At 51.3% G+C, this 19759-nt stretch overlaps 1 protein-coding gene across 2 annotated transcripts; it reads left to right on the top strand.

The window, feature by feature from the left end:
- The first annotated feature begins 4440 nt into the window (after positions 1-4440).
- Positions 4441-19482, top strand: IL17RE (interleukin 17 receptor E). 2 transcript variants are annotated; one of them, XM_030927758.1, is made up of 14 exons: positions 4441-5578; positions 5911-5926; positions 9539-9698; positions 9790-9929; positions 11053-11121; positions 12028-12094; positions 13675-13850; positions 13937-13984; positions 14064-14109; positions 14252-14406; positions 17054-17122; positions 17647-17698; positions 17779-17877; positions 18334-19482. In XM_030927758.1, exons 2-14 carry the CDS (start codon positions 5912-5914, stop codon positions 18882-18884), a joined length of 1647 nt encoding a protein of 548 aa, XP_030783618.1. In that variant the 5' UTR covers positions 4441-5578; position 5911; the 3' UTR covers positions 18885-19482. The 2 variants fall into 2 exon arrangements, with proteins under 2 accessions (XP_030783618.1, XP_030783615.1); XM_030927755.1 differs by lacking the exon at positions 5911-5926.
- The last annotated feature ends 277 nt before the right edge of the window (positions 19483-19759 follow it).

A 19759-nucleotide genomic window follows, 5' to 3' on the forward strand; every position in this document is an offset into this window, starting at 1 on the left:
CAAACAATCCCAACTCTCCTATGAGTCTAACCACTGGTAACTCATTATAAGATCTACTTTCCTTTCTTTCCAACAATTTCATTTCTTTCTTTACATTGTTAACCCTGCCAATTTGTATCACACTGCTAAGTTTAGTACCTTCTGTGAACTACAGGGTCCAGAAACGCTCTGATCTCCCCAAGTAGTGTGTTCTGGCAGAAAGAGCCAGGAAGACGTAGCGGTGAGTCCCAGATGAGAAAAGTGAGGCTCAGAGAGGAATAATTGGCAGAGATGGGAACCCAGGTCTTCTGGCCCATCCTGTTAGGACACCATCTCCTAGGCCTCATATGTCTGAACTTCTCACAGTGCTACCGTGCTCAGCACTCTCTGATCTATTGGCAAGCTGACTGGTAGACTTGGCAGCCCTTTTCCCCCACTGACCCCAGGGAAAGTACCTGTATGCCTTCTGGGGGCTTCCCCCAGCACACGTGTGAAGTGTGTTGTGTGTGTGCGTGTGTGTGTAGGAGACAGAGAAAGGGGATGTGTGTGCACAAGGGTCCATGTCAGCAGCACTCACAGGCTTCTGGCCAGCTCTGGAAAGGACATTTTTTGCCCCTCAGTGTCCTCTTGCAGGTAGGCTTCCTGGAGGGAGGGGAGCAGGTGGGGAGGGTCAGAGGAATGGCTTTTCCAATCTCACTCAGACCTAAAACTCATTCTGGCTTTACCTTAGTGATGCAAGCTGCCTGAGCTGGCCAGGCATCGAGGAGGGGGAGGCAATGTGGGGTGGGGGCAAGGGTGGGGAGGAACTCCACAGCGTAATCCTAGGAGAGAGATCAGCAAGTGAGGGACTGACTTCAGCTCTTAGGTGTGTGTGTTTAGACTTTACCTAATCTTCCTGAGTGTTTCACAGTCTGTAAAATGGGGTAATGGGACTCAACTCAAGGGTTGTAGTGCCGGGCGCGGTGGCTCAAGCCTGTAATCCCAGCACTTTGGGAGGCCGAGACGGGCGGATCACGAGGTCAGGAGATCGAGACCATCCTGGCTAACACGGTGAAACCCCGTCTCTACTAAAAAAAAAAATACAAAAAGCTAGCCGGGCGAGGTGGCGGGCGTCTGTAGTCCCAGCTACTTGGGAGGCTGAGGCAGGAGAATGGCGTAAACCTGGGAGGCGGAGCTTGCAGTGAGCTGAGATCCGGCCACTGCACTCCAGCCCGGGCGACAGAGCGAGACTCCGTCTCAAAAAAAAAAAAAAAAAAAGGGTTGTAGTACAAATAAACTGGGCAAAATGCATGACTCAGAGCCTGATAGTAGGATTTCAGCAAATGTTGATCCCATCTCTCCCCCTCCCTAGGTTGTGCCAGAATTCACCCTGTGCTTCTTGCTTTAAATACTTTTTGGAACAGTCTTTACAATAAATAAGTAAACTAGCAAGACAATAAATAAAATGCACACCTCCTTTTCTTTTCCCCCCTTTCTTCCTCACCTTTATTCCTTTTACTTTTCCAGCGGGTTCTGGAATGCTGTTTTACTTCCCTTTCTTCCCTCTTTCCCTCTCTTCTCTCCTCCCATCCTCCTTTCCTTCCTTCTTCTCTTCCTCCCTCCCCTCCTCCCTCCCTCCCTCCCCTCCTCCCTCCCTCCCTCCCTTCCTGCCTATCTCCATTTCTTTCTTTTTCTTTTCTTTTCTTTTTTTTTTTTTTGAGACGGAGTCTTGCTCAGTCGTCCCCCAGGCTGGAGTGCGGTGCTGGCGATCTCAGCTCACTGCAAGCTCCGCCTCCCGGGTTCCCACCATTCTCCTGCCTCAGCCTCCTGAGTAGCTGGACTACAGGCTCCCGCCACTACGCCAGGCTAATTTTTTTGTATTTTTAGTAGAGACGGGGTTTCACCGTGTTAGCCAGGATGGTCTCGATCTTCTGACCTCGTGATCCTCCCGTCTCGGCCTCCCAAAGTGCTGGGATTACAGGCGTGAGCCACCGCGCCCCGCCTCCATTTCTTTTCTGCTTCTCCTCCCATACCTTAACCAGGAGCAATTAACCAATATTTTATCTGTGAGAGATCAGAAGATAAGGATAAAGAAGAAGGATTGTTTTAGAATAGAACCAAGTTTCTCACTTCATGCCTCCAGCATTAGAAAACTCGTTATTGGGCAGGGCGCGATGGCTCACGCCTGTAATCCCAGCACTTTGGGAGGCCGAGGTGGGCGGATCACGAGGTCAGCAGATCAAGACCATCCTGGCTAACAGGGTGAAACCCCGTCTCTACTAAAAATACAAAAAATTATTCGGGCAAGGTGGCGGGCGCCTGTAGTTCCAGCTGCTCGGGAGGTTGAGGCAGGAGAATGGCATGAACCCAGGAGGCGGAGCTTGCAGTGAGCCGAGATCACACCACTGCACCCCAGCCTGGGTGACAGAGCAAGGCTCCGTCTCAGAAAAAATAATAATAATAATAAAAGAAAACTCATTATTGGCCAGGCTCAGTGGCTCACACCTGTAATCTCAGCACCTTGGGAAGCTGAGGCAGGATAATTGCCAGAGGCCAGGAGTTTGAGACCAGCCTGAGCACCATAGCCAGACCCTGTATGTAGCCAGGCAAAATGGCATGTGCCTGTGAAGGGAGGATTCACTTGAGTCCAGGAGGTTGAGGCTGCAGTAAGTGGTGACTGCACCATTGTCCTCCAGCTTGGGTGATAGAGTGAGACTCTGTCTCAAAAAAAAAGAAAGAAAAGAAAAAAAATACCTCATTATTCATATAGATCTAAACCACTGTTAGGTAGAATTTGGGGGAAGGTTCTCTAACCTATTTTTAGTATGGCCAAACCACCCTTTCCTCTTTTCAGATCTTACTGTTTGTTTGCAGAGAAGGGCTTCAAGGCCAAAAGGCATACTGTGTTAGGGTCTGTGTCAGGCAGACCCTTTTGGGTTCCAAGAACAGAGGAAGATGAGGCTGTGGGAGGGAAGACCATTGGATGATAGAGAATTGGGACCAGGCACAGTGGCTCATGCCCATAATCCTAGCACTTTGGAAGGTCGAAGCAGGTGGATCACTTGAGGCCAAGAATTCAGGACCAGCCTGGCCAACGTGGCAAAACCCTGTCTCTACTAAAAATGCAAAAATTAGCCAGGCATACTGGTGGACAGCTGTAATCCCAGCTACTCGGGAGGCTGAGGCACAAGAATCTCTTGTACCCAGGAGGCGGAGTTTGCAGTGAGCGAAGAATACGCCACTGCACTCCAGCCTGGGCAACAGAGCAAGACTATCTCAAAAAAAAAAAAAAAAAAAAAAAAAAAAAGCCAGGTGCTGTGGTTCATGCCTGTAATCCCAGCACTTTGGGAGGCCAGGCTGGGAGGCTGAGGTGGGAGAATCATTTGAACCTGGGAAGTGGAGGTTGCAGTGACCTGAGATTGCACCATTTGCACTTCAGCTTCAGTGGCAGAGTGAGAGTCTGTCTCAAAAAAAAAAAAAAAAAAAAAGAGAGAGAATTGAGTTGCGAGGGCCTAGCAAAAGTGCAGCTCCCTGGGCTATAGACTTTGACCTTGTCCAAGTCATTATCCCTCTGCTTTCTTATCTCTCTTTTAATGAAATGAAAACAATAATTATCACTTACCTGTCTCACAGGGTTAGGAGGATTAAATATGAAAGTGTTTTGTGAAGTGTGAAACAGATAAACTACATAGATGAAACATATCATGACATCTATTCAATTACACAGCACATACTTCCCCCTATGTTTCTCCTACTGTTAGTGTAGCAGGACGAGCCGCAGACAAAACTCCTCCGACACCAGATTAAAGAAGGAAGAAGTTTTTTATTCGGCCGGGAGCCGAATAAAATTTACAGATAACACAAGTCGTTTAGGCCAGGGGTTTATGTTATTATTATTACTTTGTTTAACTCCTAGGGCCGGGTGGTGGTGCCAAGGTTGTCTGGCTATTTATCTTACTTTTGTTTCTTTCTGTCTTTACTCCTGTCTTGTGAATTAGGCAAGGTTGGGGGAGGAGGGCAGCAGGAGTAGTAATGGTCTCCTTCCTTACTAGGCTTGGAGAAACATAAAGGATAAGAGTTTTTATCTTTTCATGAACTCAAAAAGCTAGAGGGTACTTTTAGGATAATGGGTAGGATGCAGCCTTCAGACAATGAACCTAAACACAAGAATAGAATTGGTCGAAAGCAGGCTGTGGTTAGACCACTGAAAGGTGGTCTAGATTGAGTTGCAGGGGGACAATAACAATCTCAAGATGCCTTTGCCAGGCACAGTGGCTCACGCCTGTAATCCCAGCACTTTGGGAGGCCAAGGTGGGAGGATCACATGGTCAGGAGTTCAAGACCAGCCTGGCCAATATGGTGAAACCCTGTCTCTACTAAAATACAAAAATTAGCCAGGCACAGGGCAGGCGCCTGTACTCCCAGCTACTCGGGAGGCTGAGGCAGGTGAATTGCTTGAACCCTGGAGGTGGAAGGTTGCAGCGAGCAGAGATTGCGCCACGGCACTCCAGCCTAAAAATACTCTCGATAGAGTGAGACTTGGTCTCAAAAAAAAAAGATCCTTGACCTGGTAGGTGTGCCCCCAACTTTCTTTCCAGTGTGTGTGTTACCAAGGTGAGGGCTAAAGCTGCTCAAATGCTCCATGAGTGGGAGGAAGCTGTGGGATGATGGGGAGGGTTCCCACAAAGATGGAGCCTCGTCAGCCTTTCTCCAGCACCGGAAACCACAGGAAATCAGGTCAGTGTGTGGGGCCCACTCCCTCCACTCCAGGGCTCAGCTATGAGCTCTGGGGCTTCCTGAGCAGGCTGTACTGACTAGTGGGTCCTTGAAGCTAGAGGCCCCTTTGGTATGGAGCCCTTTGCCTAGAAGAGCTGGACCAGGCTCATGGGTAGAGAGAACTTGGCTGTAGTCCTGAGAGTTAACCAGGTGGGAAGCCAGGGTACATATGGGTTTCACATGCATCCTAGAGTGCTTTTTTCCTCCCCACTCTAAATGGTGCCTCACTCACCTCTGTATCTCCAGCACCCAGTGCTGAGTAGTGCTTAAGAGCTCGGCTAATTCTCTAAGTGAGGGGGTGAAGCACATGTCTTTGGGAGACACAAGTTTAACAGTGTGCTGATGGGTGGGTCAGATCTGCAGTGTGTTTCAGGAGTAGGAGGTGCTAAGAAATGGGTGCGTCCCCCAACCTGATGCTAGTCCCTTTCCTGTTACTTCTCAGTCACAGCAGGAGCCCCTTGTCTTTCAGGTGGGGGGCAGTAGGGTTTTGGGGGGCACAAGCTTTCCTCAGTCCCTCCACTTGGAGGGGAAGGAATGTGGCCTGGCTGGCTGGTTGGGATCAAGGAGGAGCTTTCAGGCAGGGCGGGGCCACGGCAGGCTGGGGCGAGGGCTCCTGCTGGTACTGTGTTCTTCGCTGCTGCACAGCAAGGCCCTGCCACCCACCTTCAGGCCATGCAGCCATGTTCTGGGAGCCCTAATTGTACAGAAGCCCATGGGGAGCTTCAGACCGGCAGCCCTGCTCCTGCCTCTCCTCCTGGTAGTCATCGACCTCTCTGACTCTGCTGGGATTGGCTGTCCCCACCTGCCCCACTGGAACACCCGCTGTCCTCTGGCCTCCCACATGGTAAGGTGCTACTGCCAGGTAGGGACACCTGCCTAGCACAGCCATAAAGCTCCCCACTCCCCTGCCCGCCCTGTGCTACCTCTGCAGTCCCTGCGCTCTAGTGGCAGCTTCGATGTGTCCTCTACATAATCTCAAAGGGGTAGCCAAGGTCCTTTGTGCTGAGGGCCTGGACAGGGTGGAGCTGGGAAGGTAAGAGCCAGAGGGTATGGGCTATTAGCTATGGGACTCAGAATTCGCTGATTTGAAGCGAAGACCCCAAGAATGCTCCTTATGGAAGTCCGTCCTAATAATAGCTCTCTCCTTTCTTTTCCCTACTGGGCCCTGTGCCTCAGGATGACAGTTTCACTGGTGAGTCGCATTTCCTGCCCCATTGCTCCTCCCCACGCCCACTATTTCTCCAGATGCCCAGCAAGCCCTCCATTCTAATTTTCGGTTCCCAACGTGGGAAGTAGCACAATATCAAGGAAAAAGTTTGGAATCATGACAAGCCTGGATTCACGTTGCAGTTCTGCCAGACTCCCGTGTGGCCTCAGACTGTGCACCTAACCCCTCCAACTGACCCTCAGTTTCTGAGGGGTAGTAGCACAGTAGAAATGATTGTACACTAAAGGCAATGTTGCTTCTGATCTGTAAGGAAGATTAGATGAGAAACATGGGTAAATCTCCAGGTGCTCCGTATATGTTGGTTCCTCCCCTTAACTGATCCCTCATTTCTATCAGTAATATTACTGATACTTCTATCAGTAATCCTTCCTATTTTATGGTATGTTCTACTTCACAAGACATTTTCCCATGCACTACTATTTTGATTTTTATAACAGACCCGCTTTATGAATGAGGAAACTGATCCTTAGACAGGTCCTATAATCCCCAAAGTCAACTGATCCTTAGACAGGTCCTATAATCCCCAAAGTCATACTTCCAGGATGTAAGTGACAGAGCTTGGCCTCAAATCCAGCTTGTCTGAGGTAGGAGGGACCTTCTTAGTCCCTATCATTTGCTTTCCCTTCCATCTTTCCCAGGAAGTTCTGCCCATATCCCTTGCCGCACCTGGTGGGCCCTCTTCTCCACAAAGCCTTGGTGTGTGTGAGTCTGGCACTGTTCCCACTGTTTGTGCCAACATCTGCTGTCAGGTCGCTCAGGTATGAGAAACAGGCCCTTGGGCCATTCTCAGTAAAGAGAACATTTTGAGCGACCGCCTAGGCTGAGCAAGTGGGACTCACTAGAACAGGTATTTGTCTTGTTGTAACCTCAACAGGGACTTGGATTATCCTAAAATAGCACTCTATGACTGATATTCATGAATCCAATTGTACAATTTTATGACGGTATTTTTTTCAGCTGAGATTCTTGGAATTAAAAGCTATGGATTTATTGTTATTAACATTTATTTGTAAAGCCGGATCTTCTTTCTTACTCTATATTTTAATTGCTCAGCTCAGTGCCTGGTACATACTGAATGCCCTTACATTGCTTAAGAATTGGCAGTTTCTAGGCCAGGCGCAGTGGCTCACGCCTGTAATCCCAACACTTTGGGAGGCTGAGGCAGGCTGATCACCTGAGGTCAGGAGTTCGAGACCAGCCAGGTCAACATGGTGAAACCCCGTCTCTACTAAAGATATAAAAAATTAGCAGGGTGTGGTGGCGGGCACCTGTAATCCTAGCTGCTCAGGAGGCTGAGGCAGGAGAATCACTTGAACCTAGGAGGCAGAGGTTGCAGTGAGCCGAGATCGTGTCATTGCATTCCAGCCTGGGCGACAAGAGCAAAACTCCGTCTCCAAAAAAAAAAAAAAAAAAAAAAAGGCAGTTTCTGGGCCAGGTGTGATGGTTCACACCTGTAATCCCAGCACTTTGGGAGGCTGAGGTGGGTGGATCGCTTGAGTCCAGGAGTTTGAGACCAGCCTGGCCAACATGGCAAAACCCCATCTCTACAAAAAAAAAAATACAAAAATTATCTGGATATGGTGGTGCATACCTGAAGTCCCAGCTACTTGGGAGCCTGAGGTGGGAGGATCACCTGAATTCAGGAGGTGGAGGTTGCAGTCAGTTAAGATAGTGCTACTACACTCCAGCCTGGATGACAGTGTGAGTCCCTGTCTTAAAAAAAAAAAGAACTGGCAGTGTCTAATTTTTCTAAATGTTTGCTGTTAGAAATAATGCCACAGGGCTGGGTGCAGTGGCTCATGCCTGTAATCCCAGTACTTTGGGAGGCCGAGGCAGGCAGATCACCTGAGGTCAGGAGTTTGAGACCAGCCTGGTCAACATGGTGAAACCCCATCTCTACTAAAAATACAAAAATTAGCCAGGCGTGATGGCGGATGCCTGTAATCCCAGCTACTCAGGAGGCTGAGGTGAGAGGATTGCTTAAGCCCAAGAGTTCAAGACTGCAGTGAGCAGTGATTGTGCCACTGTACTCCAGCCTGCGTGACAGAGCAAAACCCTGTCAAGGAAGGAAGGAGGGAAGGAAGGAAGGGGAGAAAGAAAGAAGGAAAGAGAGAGAGGCAGAGGCTGGTGTGGTGGCTCATGCCTGTAATCCCAGCACTTTGGGAGGCCGAGGCAGGCGGATCACAAGATCAGGAGATCCAGATCATCCTGGCTAACATGGTGAAATCCCATCTCTACTAATTATACAAAAAATTAGCTGGGCGTGGTGGCGGGTGCCTGTAGTCCCAGCTACTCAGGGGGCGAGGCAGGAGAATCGCTTGAAGCAGGGAGGCGGAGACTGTAGTGAGCCAAGATGGCGCCGCTGCACTCCAGCCTGTGCAACAGAGCGAGACAAATAAAAGAATGCTAAAATGAGTATCTTTGTATATATAGCTTTTTCTCTGCTTAAGAAATTAATCCTTTCTTGATTGCATCGTAATTTTCAAGACTAAAGAAGTTTGACATCCTTACCCTCCTTGATTTAAGATGACTTACTATCAGGCCGGGCGCAGTGGCTCACACGTGTAATCCCACCAAGCCAAGGTGGGCAGATCACCTGAGGTCTGGAGTTCGAGACCAGCCTGACCAACATGGAGAAACCCCATCTCCACTAAAAATACAAAATTAGCTGGGCATGGTGGCACATGCCTGTAATCCCAGCCACTCGGGAGGATGAGGCAGGAGAATCACTTGAACTCGGGAGGCGGAGGCTGCAGTGAGGCGAGATCGTGCCATTGCACTTCAGCCTGGGCAACAAAGAGCGAAACTCTGTCTCAAAATAAATAAATAAATAAAACAAGGCCGGGCGCGGTGGCTCAAGCCTGTAATCCCAGCACTTTGGGAGGCCGAGACGGGTGGATCACAAGGTCAGGAGATCGAGACCATCCTGGCTAACACAGTGAAACCCCGTCTCTACTAAAAACACAAAAACCAGCCGGGCGAGGTGGTGGGCGCCTGTAGTCCCAGCTACTCGGGAGGCTGAGGCGGGAGAATGGCGCAAACCCGGGAGGCGGAGCTTGCAGTGAGCTGAGATCTGGCCACTGCACTCCAGTCCGGGCGACAGAGTGAGACTCCGCCTCAAAAAAAAAATAAAATAAAATAAAATAAAATGACTTACTATCTAACACTGGGCCATATCTCCAGGTAGGGGAGGGGGTAATGAAGGCTAGATAGTAAGTATGTCCCCACCTGCACAGTTCTTCAGTGGGGCTTCTTCCACCTCCTGGTACAGAAATCCAAAAAGTCTTCCACATTCAATTTCTGTAGGAGACACAAGATGCCAGCACCTGCTCAGGTACTCTCCCTTTCAGTTCCAGCCCTACCCGATGCCCGACAGACCTTTGCTTTCTGGCCTCTCATTTGGTTCTCCAGCCACGTGAGACAGAAAGTGTGGAGATGAAGTATTCTGTCTGTTACACAGCTAGGGAGGCCAAAAGAGTTTGAGCAACTGCCACAGTACCTCAGGTTCCAGAGGCAGAAACAGAAGCCAGGTTTCCTGATTCCTGGCCCGAGGCCAACCTTGTTCTCTGCCTTTAGAGGAAGCCGCTGCCTAGTCGTCGCCTGTCTGAGAAGAGCCATCACATTTCCATCCCCTCCCCAGACATCTCCCACAAGGGACTTCGCTCTAAAAGGACCCAACCTTCGGATCCAGAAGCATGGGAAAGTCTTCCCAGATTGGACTCTCAAAGGCATGGAGGTGGGCACTGGGTACAACAGGAGATGGGTTCAGTTGAGTGGTGAGGTGCTAAGGCCAAGAGACAAGGCCACTGAGTCCTTCCTCTCCCCAGGGCCCGAGTTCTCCTTTGATTTGCTGCCTGAGGCCCGGGCTATTCGGGTGAACATACCTTCAGGCCCTGAGGTCAGTGTGCGTCTTTGTCACCAGTGGGCACTGGAGTGTGAGGAGCTGAGCAGTCCCTATGATATCCAGGTATGGCGTGTCATCCCCTGTAAAAAGCCCGATCACACAGTGCTAGCAACAGAGGCCACCCATTGTACACATGGGGAAACTGAGGCCCAGAAAGGGATGGTAACTGTCCAGGACCTCCTTACAAGCTGCAGGGTCTATCATTAAGACTTCTTTGGGCATGGCATGGTGGCTCACACCTGTGGTCCCAGCACTTTGGGAGGCCAAGGCAGGAGGATTGCTTGAAGCCAGGAGTGTAAAACCAGCTTGGGCAACATAGTGAAACCCTGCTGCTAAAAAAAAAAAAAAAAAAAAAAAAATTAAAAGAAAGACTTCTTTGGACTAGACAGAAAGGGCAGAGGGCCTTGTCACCTGGAAGAACAGGAAAGGCAGGCAGAGAACTGGAGCAGACCTGAATAACCATGAATGAGCAGAGAAATTAGTGTGGTATTCACCCCCAATGAGAGGATCCTCAGTGTGATTCAGGCATTAAGAAGCCTTTTCTTGAGCTTTAAGTTAGTGACAAGTAAGAGAAAATAATTGTTAATTAAAAATTAAAAAAGCCTTTTCAGTTCCCCTAAGACGTTGTACTGTTTGAGAACATAACAAAATGGTCACATCTGTCTTGGTACCCTTCCATCTCCCTCCCTTTGTTCCTGCCACTCAGAGAATGATATGTCCCCCATTCTCCCAACCTGGGCCCCAACATCCCACCTCAACCTCCCTTTGTCATGGATGCCATTGTATACAATTGGTACCATTTGCAGGGACTGCTGCTGTACCCCTGAGACCCTCAGCTCATCATTTTTATAACGGTGAGGATACCTCATAAGTTCACTGTGATGCTAGCATGGAGTGAATTGATTTAATGCTTCTAGCACTCACCACACACCCTGGCATACAATAGGGCCACAATAAAGGAATGTATTCCCTGTCTCCTTCCCCGCAACTCTACCTAGAGCACATAGAGCTAATGCTTAGATTACTAAGCAGACAACCTTTGAGAGATTTATCCGGAGAAGAGGTATCTCATATAAGAGGAAAAACAGGATGTGTTGGCCAAGATCCCAGCGCTGTCCTTCCCTTGTCTATGTGCCTATGCTCTTTCTCAGGCATCTTTTGTCTTCCTTTGCTGTTTCATCCACAGAAAATTGTGTCTGGGGGCCACACTGTAGAGCTGCCTTATGAATTCCTTCTGCCCTGTCTGTGCATAGAGGTGAGCAAAGGAAAAGGTGTGGGCTGTCCATGGCTCTGTTCCTAAGTCACCAAGGTGGCACAGTTGGTCAAGTATATCTCCAGTAAACTGGGTTTAAAAAGGACTGGGTGTTACTGGCATGCTTAGGAAGAGTGGCATCAGTTTGGCTGTGAGCCACACATAGGGTCAGAGGTAGAAGGGTTTTGCTGAACATTGGACCTTCTTAGGGTGATTCCAACCTCAGCCCCATCCAAACCCAGCTTTCCCTGGCCCAGACCTGGCCTCAGCCCACAGAGCCAGAATAGGCAGCTGTCATCGCTGTGTGTTCTGAGGAGTTGAGGAAGGAGTGTATACATGGCCACTGCAGGGTTCCATATGCCCCCAAAAGTCTTGCCCCCTCTAGGCCTCTGTGGCAGTCCTCCTTTTCTCTTTACAAGTCTAAGGAACATATCAGAAAGTTTTCTTTGGACTAGACAGAAAAGGCAAGGGAAATTGTCACCTGGGAGACCTAAGGGAGGATGATGGCAGAGACCTAGAGCCACGAGCAATTGCCAGGGTGGACAGCAGGTGGGCATGTTGGCATTCCAGAGTCAGGAGCCAACACAGAGCACTGGGTGCCTTGGGGATGGCTGAGAGTGGAGACCAGAGAAGACCAAAACAGGAATGCGACCTCAGGATTTACTTCTTTCTGGGGATAGTTCTCTTTAGGAGGAAAGGAATTAGCCCCTCACTTGCTTATCCCTCTCCTATGCTCTGGAGTTCCTCCCTACCGTTGCCCCCACCCCACATTGCCCCCTCCTGCTCGGTGCCTGGCCAGCTCAGGCAGCTTGCCTCACAGTAAGGTAAAGCCAGAATGAGTTTTAGGTCTGAGTGAGATTGGAAAAGCCATTCCTCTGACCCTCCCCACCTGCTCCCCTGTCACCCTAGGCATCCTACCTGCAAGAGGACACTGTGAGGCGCAAAAAATGTCCCTTCCAGAGCTGGCCGGAAGCCTGTGAGTGCTGCTGACATGCACCCTTGTGCACACACATTCCCTTTCTCTTTCTGTCTCCCACACACACATGCACATGCACACACACACACACACACACCACACTTCACACGTTTGCTAGGGGAAGCCCCCAGAAGGCATACAGGTACTTTCCCTGGAGTCAGTGGGGGAAAAGGGCTGCCAAGTCTACCAGTCAGCTTGCCAATAGATCAGAGAGCACTGAGCACTGAAGCACTGTGAGAAGTTCAGAAATATGAAGCCTAGGAGATGGTGTCCTAAGACGATGGGCCAGAAGACCCAGTTCCCATCCCAGCTCTGTCAGTTGTTCTTCTCTGAGCCTCATTTTCCTCATCTGTAAAATCTCAATACCTGCTCTGCCTTCAAAGCATTTGTGAAGCCTGAGTTAAATATTACATGTGAAAGTGGCTGGTGCTGAAGTGCTGTGTGCACATTGTTGTTCTCAAGGAGAGGCAGGACACTCAGACACAAGTGAATCGCATAAAGCAGCCTACAGAACTTATAGGGCAGGGTTATAGTTAAGGACTAGGCTGTAGGGTAAGAACTCCGGAAAGGGAGAAGCCCGAGAAGGGCCATTGTAAGCAGAGAAGGCCTCTTAGAGGAAGTGGCATCTGAGCTGGGGTCAGAAAAAAGGCAGGATTTAGACAGGAGAGATAGGAGGGGAAGACATTCCTGGTTCTGAGAGAACCCTAAGCAGATTTTGAGTTGGGGGAGAAGCAAGGAGCTGGCCAGAATGGAGGCCTGGGAAGGAGAGAAGAGAGACCCTGGATAGAAAGATAATGAGGCCAGGCGCAGTGGCTCACGCTTATAATCCCAGCACTTTGGGAGGCCAAAGCGGGCAGATCACCTGAGATCAGGAGTTTGAGACCAACCTGGCCAACATGGTGAAACCCTGTCTCTACTAAAAATACAAAAAATTAGCCAGGCATGGTGGTGCACGCCTGTAGTCCCAGCTACTCAGGGGGTCAAGACAGGAGAATTACTTGAGCTCGGGAGGCGGAGGTTGCAGTGAGCCGAGATCACACCACTGCACTCCAGCCTGGGTGACAGAATGAGACTCCATCTCAAAAAACAAAAACAAAAAACAGAAAGGTAATGAAAGGGGGCTGGGCGTGGTGGCTCACACCTGTAATCTCAGCACTTTGGGAGGCTGAGGTGGGTGAGTCACAAGGTCAGGAGTTCATGAGGTCAGGAGACCAGCCTGGCCAACATGGTGAAAATCCATCTCTACTAAAAATACAAAAATCATCTGGGCTTGGTGGCTGACACCTGTAATCCCAGCTACTGAGGCATGAGAATCACTTGAACCCAGGAGGCAGAGGTTGCAGTGAGCCGAGATCGCACCATTGCACTCCAGCCTGGGAGACAGAGTGAGACTCTGTCTCAAAAAAGAAAAGAAAAAGAAAGATAATGAAAGGGATGCTCATTGATTGAGTACCTGTTCAGGCCAGGAACAGTACTGGTTACTTTTACAAACATCATCTCCTGCTGCCCCCAGGATGTGGGTGGCAAGGTGGGGCTGAAGCAGGGCTGACCCTCACCCACTGACCCTGCCACCTGCCCAGATGGCTCAGACTTCTGGAAGTCAGTGCACTTCACTGACTACAGCCAGCACACTCAGATGGTCATGGCCCTGACACTCCGCTGCCCACTGAAGCTGGAAGCTGCCCTCTGCCAGAAGCAAGACTGGCATACCCTTTGCAAAGACCTCCCAAATGCCACGGCTCAAGAGTCAGACGGGGTGAGGACAGGTTCCCCCAGGACCAGGGTGGGCAGGGCTGGGGCCCAGGAATTTTCTCCCTGCTGAACTCTTCTCTCCTCCCACAGTGGTATGTTTTGGAGAAGGTGGATCTGCACCCCCAGCTCTGCTTCAAGGTACAACCATGGGTGAGAAGAGATGTGGGGCAGTGGGTATTGCCTGGAGCTTGCTAACCTGCATTCCTGTATTTCTCAGTTCTCTTTTGGAAACAGCAGCCATGTTGAATGCCCCCACCAGACTGGTGAGCCAATAAGTAAACTCTGCTGGGAACCCCTGCCCCATTTCATCCTCACCCAACTGTGACCAAGCTAAACCCCAGCCCAGCCCTGAATTCATCACGCAAAGCCTAACTCCTATTAACACCCCCACCCTGCCCCAAACAGGGTCTCTCACATCCTGGAATGTGAGCATGGATACCCAGGCCCAGCAGCTGATTCTTCACTTCTCCTCAAGAATGCATGCCACCTTCAGTGCTGCCTGGAGCCGCCCAGGCTTGGGGCAGGACACTTTGGTGCCCCCTGTGTACACTGTCAGCCAGGTATGGCCTCGCCCCCACTAGGTCCTATTGCTCAGAGCACAGCCCTCAATTTCCTTGTCACCTCATTGAGATAGACCCTGGGAAGGCAGAAACAAACAAATCCCTGACTTCTACCATCTGGTTTACTTTATTTACGTGATCAGCCTTTGTTCAGCTGACTTGCTGACAGTAGATTCCTCAAGGGAGCATTTTCCTTTTTTTTTTTTCTTTTGAGACGGAGTCTCGCTCTGTCACCCAGGCTGGAGTGCAGTGGCACGATCTCAGCTCACTGCAAGTTAAGGGAGCATTTTCTTATCCTTTCAGTTTCTGAATTTACAGGAATAACAGAGGCAAGGGACTGGCCCTCCCACATCCAGGTGTTGTCTAGCCCAGGGGTCCCAATCTTTGAGCTGCAGACCAGTACCCACCTGGTGGCTTGTGAGAAACCAGGCCACACAGCAGGAGGTGAGTGGAGGGTGAGCAAGCATTACTGCCTGAGCTCTGCCTCCTGTCAGACCAGTGGCTGCATTAGATTCTTATAAGAGCAAACCCTGGCCGGGCGCGGTGGCTCAAGCCTGTAATCCCAGCACTTTGGGAGGCTGAGACGGGCGGATCACGAGGTCAGGAGATCGAGACCATCCTGGCTAACACGGTGAAACCCCGTCTCTACTAAAAAAAATACAAAAAACTAGCCAGGCGAGGTGGCGGGCGCCTGTAGTCCCAGCTAGTCGGAGCCTGAGGCAGGAGAATGGCGTAAACCCGGGAGGCGGAGCTTGCAGTGAGCTGAGAACTAGCCACTGCACTCCAGCCCCGGCGACAGAGCAAGACTCCGTCTCAAAAAAAAAAAAAAAAAAAAAAGAGCAAACCCTATTGTGACCCGTGCATGTGAGGGATCTAGGTTGTGAGCTACTTATGAGAATCTAATGCCTGATGATCTCAGGTGGTTTCATTCTGAAACCATTCCCCCAACCCCAACCCCAACCCCTTCAACCTCTGTGTAAAACTTTTCTTCCATGAAACCAGTCCCTGTTGCCAAAAAGGTTGGGGACCACTGCTCTAGCCTAACAAAACATTTTATACTGATGCCTTCCCTTGAACCCAGCTGTCCACTACCACTACTCTCCTGCCTCCACGAGGCACCTGTGCAGAAGTTATCTATCCCAGGAGGCAGAGCCCATGCAGCTGACAGGCTCTGCACAATCCTGTAAACTACTGACAAATTTCACCTGTTACGTGACTAGGAGCACTTTATCCGACTATCTTCCATGTATCTGATATAAAAACCACAGTCAAATACACCCTTAATACCACAGCACCAAGCTGACTAAGCATGACTAGCACTTTCAAACAGTTATTTCCTAAATGCTCACTTGCAGCTTATACGTTTGTTTTGCATTGTATGAGGGCTCCCAAGCAGACAGGTGATAGTAACACAGTATGTAAGACCAAGTCACGCTTAAGATGGCCAGGTGCAGTGTCTCACACTTGTAGTCCCCACTGAGGCAGGAGAACTGTGTGAGCTCAGGAGTCCAAGGCTGCAGTGAGCTATGATCATGCCACTGCAATCCAGCCTGGGTGACAGCATGAGACTCAGACTCTAAAAAAAAAAAGTTTTTAATTAAAATTCTGTCCAATTTAGTATGCATTGTTCCCACCCTGTAGCAGGCTCTGGGAGATACAAGAAAAGTATATAACACAGTTAAGGAGTTCACAGACTAATAATAGCTGTTACCAATAAATGAATATACATTGCAGTTTATTTAAAAAGATATTCATGTGCATATACCCATTTGATGCTCTCAATAACCCAGTAAAATAAAGATTATTATCCCCCACATAAAAACAAAGAAAGTAGGCCAGGCGCAGTGGCTCACGCCTGTAATTCCAGCATTTTGGGAGGCTGAGGCAGGCAGATCACCTGAGGTCAGGCGTTTAAGACCAGCCTCACCAACATTGCAAAACCCGTCTCTACTAAAAATACAAAAATTAGCTGGGCGTGGTGGCGTGCACCTGTAATCCCAGCTACTCAGGAGGCTGAGGCAGGAGAATAGCTTGAACCCAAGAGGTGGAGGTTGCAGTGAGCCGAGATTGCGCCAGTGCACTCCAGCCTGCACGACAGAGTGAGACTCTATCTCAAAAAATAAATAAATAAACATAAAAAAATAAAAATAAAAATGAGGAAAGCGAGGCTTAGGAAAGAGAGGTAACCTGCCTCCATGCAAAGACCATACAGTTAGGGACTACAAAGGCAACAGGTAAGCCTGAACTCAGGTCTCCTGACCCTAAAACTTACATTCTTTTCAATGACATGTTGTGATACCTCTTCAGCTGTGCAGGAGAGTAAAGTGAGGCAGCCTCCCTGGTTTGTGAGCTGCTAGAGGACAGAGACAATGTCCGCACCCGCCTTCTTTCCTCAGGGCTTGGCACAGAGGACACACTCAGAGTCTGTCTGTTTGACAAATACCTGACTGCAGCAGGAGCTGAGCTCTGGGAAAGATCAGTGGGAGCCGGAGTGGCTGAGGAAGCCTTCTTGTCAGAGGTGGCACTTGGCCTAAACCTCGTAGGACTGGGGGTATGGTGGGGAGGAATAGCAGGGGCAAAGACTCAAGGCCACACAGGGCCAGATTCACCTCCCTCAGGAGAGCCTTTCTGCTCTTTATTTCTACAGGCCCGGGGCTCAAGCCCAGTGACACTAGACCTCATCATTCCCTTCCTGAGGCCAGGGCACTGTGTCCTGGTAAGGAAACCTACTCTCACTCTACATACAGAGCCCTGGCATCTACTCCCCTGGTAGCACTCATCCGTGGAAAATCCATTCTGCAAAAATGTTTGGTTTGGCCAGCACAGTGTTTTGAATCGAAATTACTTACCACCATTTACATATATAAACAAAGCTGGATTTCTCACTTCTGTTGAAAAATCAGAAAAACCTAGTGCCGGGTGTCCACACTCTGGCATGGTGACAATGGCCTGGAGCTCAGCGCCATCTGATTGTTTCAGTCAGGGCCTGTGCTCTCCAGGTGCTCACAGCAGCCCTGGTCAACTTTGAGTTTACTTTTCGAGTTTGGCCCCTGTCACACTTGAGTTTGCCACCATTGACCTGTGCTGTGCCAGGCCAGGAGCTGGAGCAGACACAAACCCACCTGGGAAGAATTCCCTAGCCAGTGGGAACTCCTCTCTCCCCCAGCTCCATACTTCACTCAGCTCCCCGGGGAGGAGAATATGCCTGGCTCATAGGGCTGGGGGACTCTGTGCCCTCAGGTGTGGCGGTCAGATGTCCAGTTTGCCTGGAAGCACCTCTTGTGTCCAGATGGTGAGTTCTTGGGGGAGGGGGAGGTAAGAGGGAGGCTGGGCACTGAGGAACTGGGCTTGGCCTCACCCTGCTTGACTCAGTCTCTTACAGACGCCTGGGGCTCTTGATCCTGACACTGCTGGCCCTCCTTACCCTACTGGGTGTTGTTCTGGCCCTCATCTGTCGGCGCCCACAGTCAGGTAAGCTCACCTGGGGGTAACCTGAGTAGTCAGACCTGCCCAGCTCCGAGGCTAGCTGCCCCCTCACCTCCCCCGTCTGAGCTCTTTGCACTGCACCCAGTCTCTGTTACCCAGGCAGGGATCCTCAGGCCCCCAAGTGGGCAGGAATGGTTAAGGCAGGGCAAAGGGCCCTCTGAACAGATAGTCACTGTACTAAGTCTCTGGACAAAAGGCTAGTGGGGCAGAAATCCAGCCTGCGCTGTACTCGCCCAGCCTGGAGCCCTAGCCCTCTTTTCAGAAGGGGTGCCTTTATCTAATTAGCCCATAGGCTAGGGCTGCTTTTGGTACCAACCCCCAGAGCAAACAAGGGGCGGGGGCGGAGAGGCGAGCACCCTTCGGTATCCGGAGAGACTGGGGAGGAGAGGGCTGAGTAGTCTCTCAGGCCCCACCCCTTCATCTGTTGCTCCCCGCCACTAGGCCCGGGCCCAGCGCGGCCAGTGCTCCTCCTGCACGCTGCGGACTCGGAGGCGCAGCGGCGCCTGGTGGGAGCGCTGGCTGAACTGCTGAGGGCAGCGCTGGGGGACGGGCGCGACGTGATCGTGGACCTGTGGGAGGGGAGGCACGTGGCGCGCGTGGGCCCGCTGCCGTGGCTCTGGGCCGCGCGGGCGCGCGTAGCGCGGGAGCAGGGCACGGTGCTGCTGCTGTGGAGCAGCGCCTGCCTTCGCCCGGCCCGCGGCCCCGACCCCCGCGCCACGCCCCTGCTCGCCCTGCTCCACGCTGCCCCGCGCCCGCTGCTGCTCGCTTACTTCAGTCGCCTCTGCACCAAGGGCGACATCCCCCCGCCGCTGCGCGCCCTGCCTCGCTACCGCCTGTTGCGCGACCTGCCGCGCCTGCTGCGGGCGCTGGACGCGCAGCCTTCCGCAGAGGCCACCAGCTGGGGCCGCCTCGGTGCGCGGCAGCGCAGGCGGAGCCGCCTAGAGCTGTGCAGCCTGCTGGAACGAGAGGCCGCCCGACTAGACCTAGGTTGAGCAGAGCTCCACCGCAGTCCCGGGTGTCTGCGGCCGCAATGCAACGGACACTGGCTAGAACCCCGGAATGAACCTTAGACCCTGGAATCCTTGGGGTGCGTCGAGGACGACTGGCCGAAAAGCCTTATTCCCTTCCTCACAGACCGGAAGTCCCAGCCCAGTCCCCGCGCGTCCCTCTTCCTCCTCATACTTTCCCTTGACTGAGAGCTCCTCTAACCCCTGTTCTGATGGAGGAGGGCGGTCTTCCCACTTCCTCTCCAGAACTCCAGAAAGAGCAGTGTGCTTATGCTCCAGTCCAGGCTGGAGAGGCTGGGGCCGGGGTAGGGAGGCAGGAGCCATGCCAGTTCTGAAGGAGGGTGAGGGGGTGTGGGGGGGGGGGGGCGGGGGGCGGCTGAGAGAAAACCTCCTTGGGGGCCAGGGATTCCCTTTCCCACACTGAGGCTCTGCCCAGTGGGAGAGAGGACTCTGGACCTAGGAAAAGAGGCTTTTGGCTCTGGGTGTTCAGGACAATGGGAGTTGGGGGTGGGATGGGTGGTTGCTAGCGGTGGGGACCAAGATCCGGAAAGATGAATAAAGACAAACATGACAAACTAAAAAACACAGTGTGCTTCTCTAGTGTGGCTGAGGAGCCTGCCTGGGGGTTATGTGTCAGTGCGCTGGCCCAAATCCTCCGCGTCCACACCGCGTGGCATCCATCACATTCCTACAAGCAATGCCTCCGAAAGCAAAGGAGGACGGGGCAATCTCCTTGATCCCCCCAGTGATTCTTACAAGAGGAGAGAGAAAAACAGAGGTTTCGCCAGCTGGTGTGTCCATCATCACAGAACCGGCCCACAGCAACAGCACAGATGGGACCCCTGTCTGCCAGGCTCTGG

This window comes from Rhinopithecus roxellana, chromosome 1 (genome assembly GCF_007565055.1).
Source record: "Rhinopithecus roxellana isolate Shanxi Qingling chromosome 1, ASM756505v1, whole genome shotgun sequence".
Lineage (NCBI taxonomy): Eukaryota > Metazoa > Chordata > Mammalia > Primates > Cercopithecidae > Rhinopithecus > Rhinopithecus roxellana.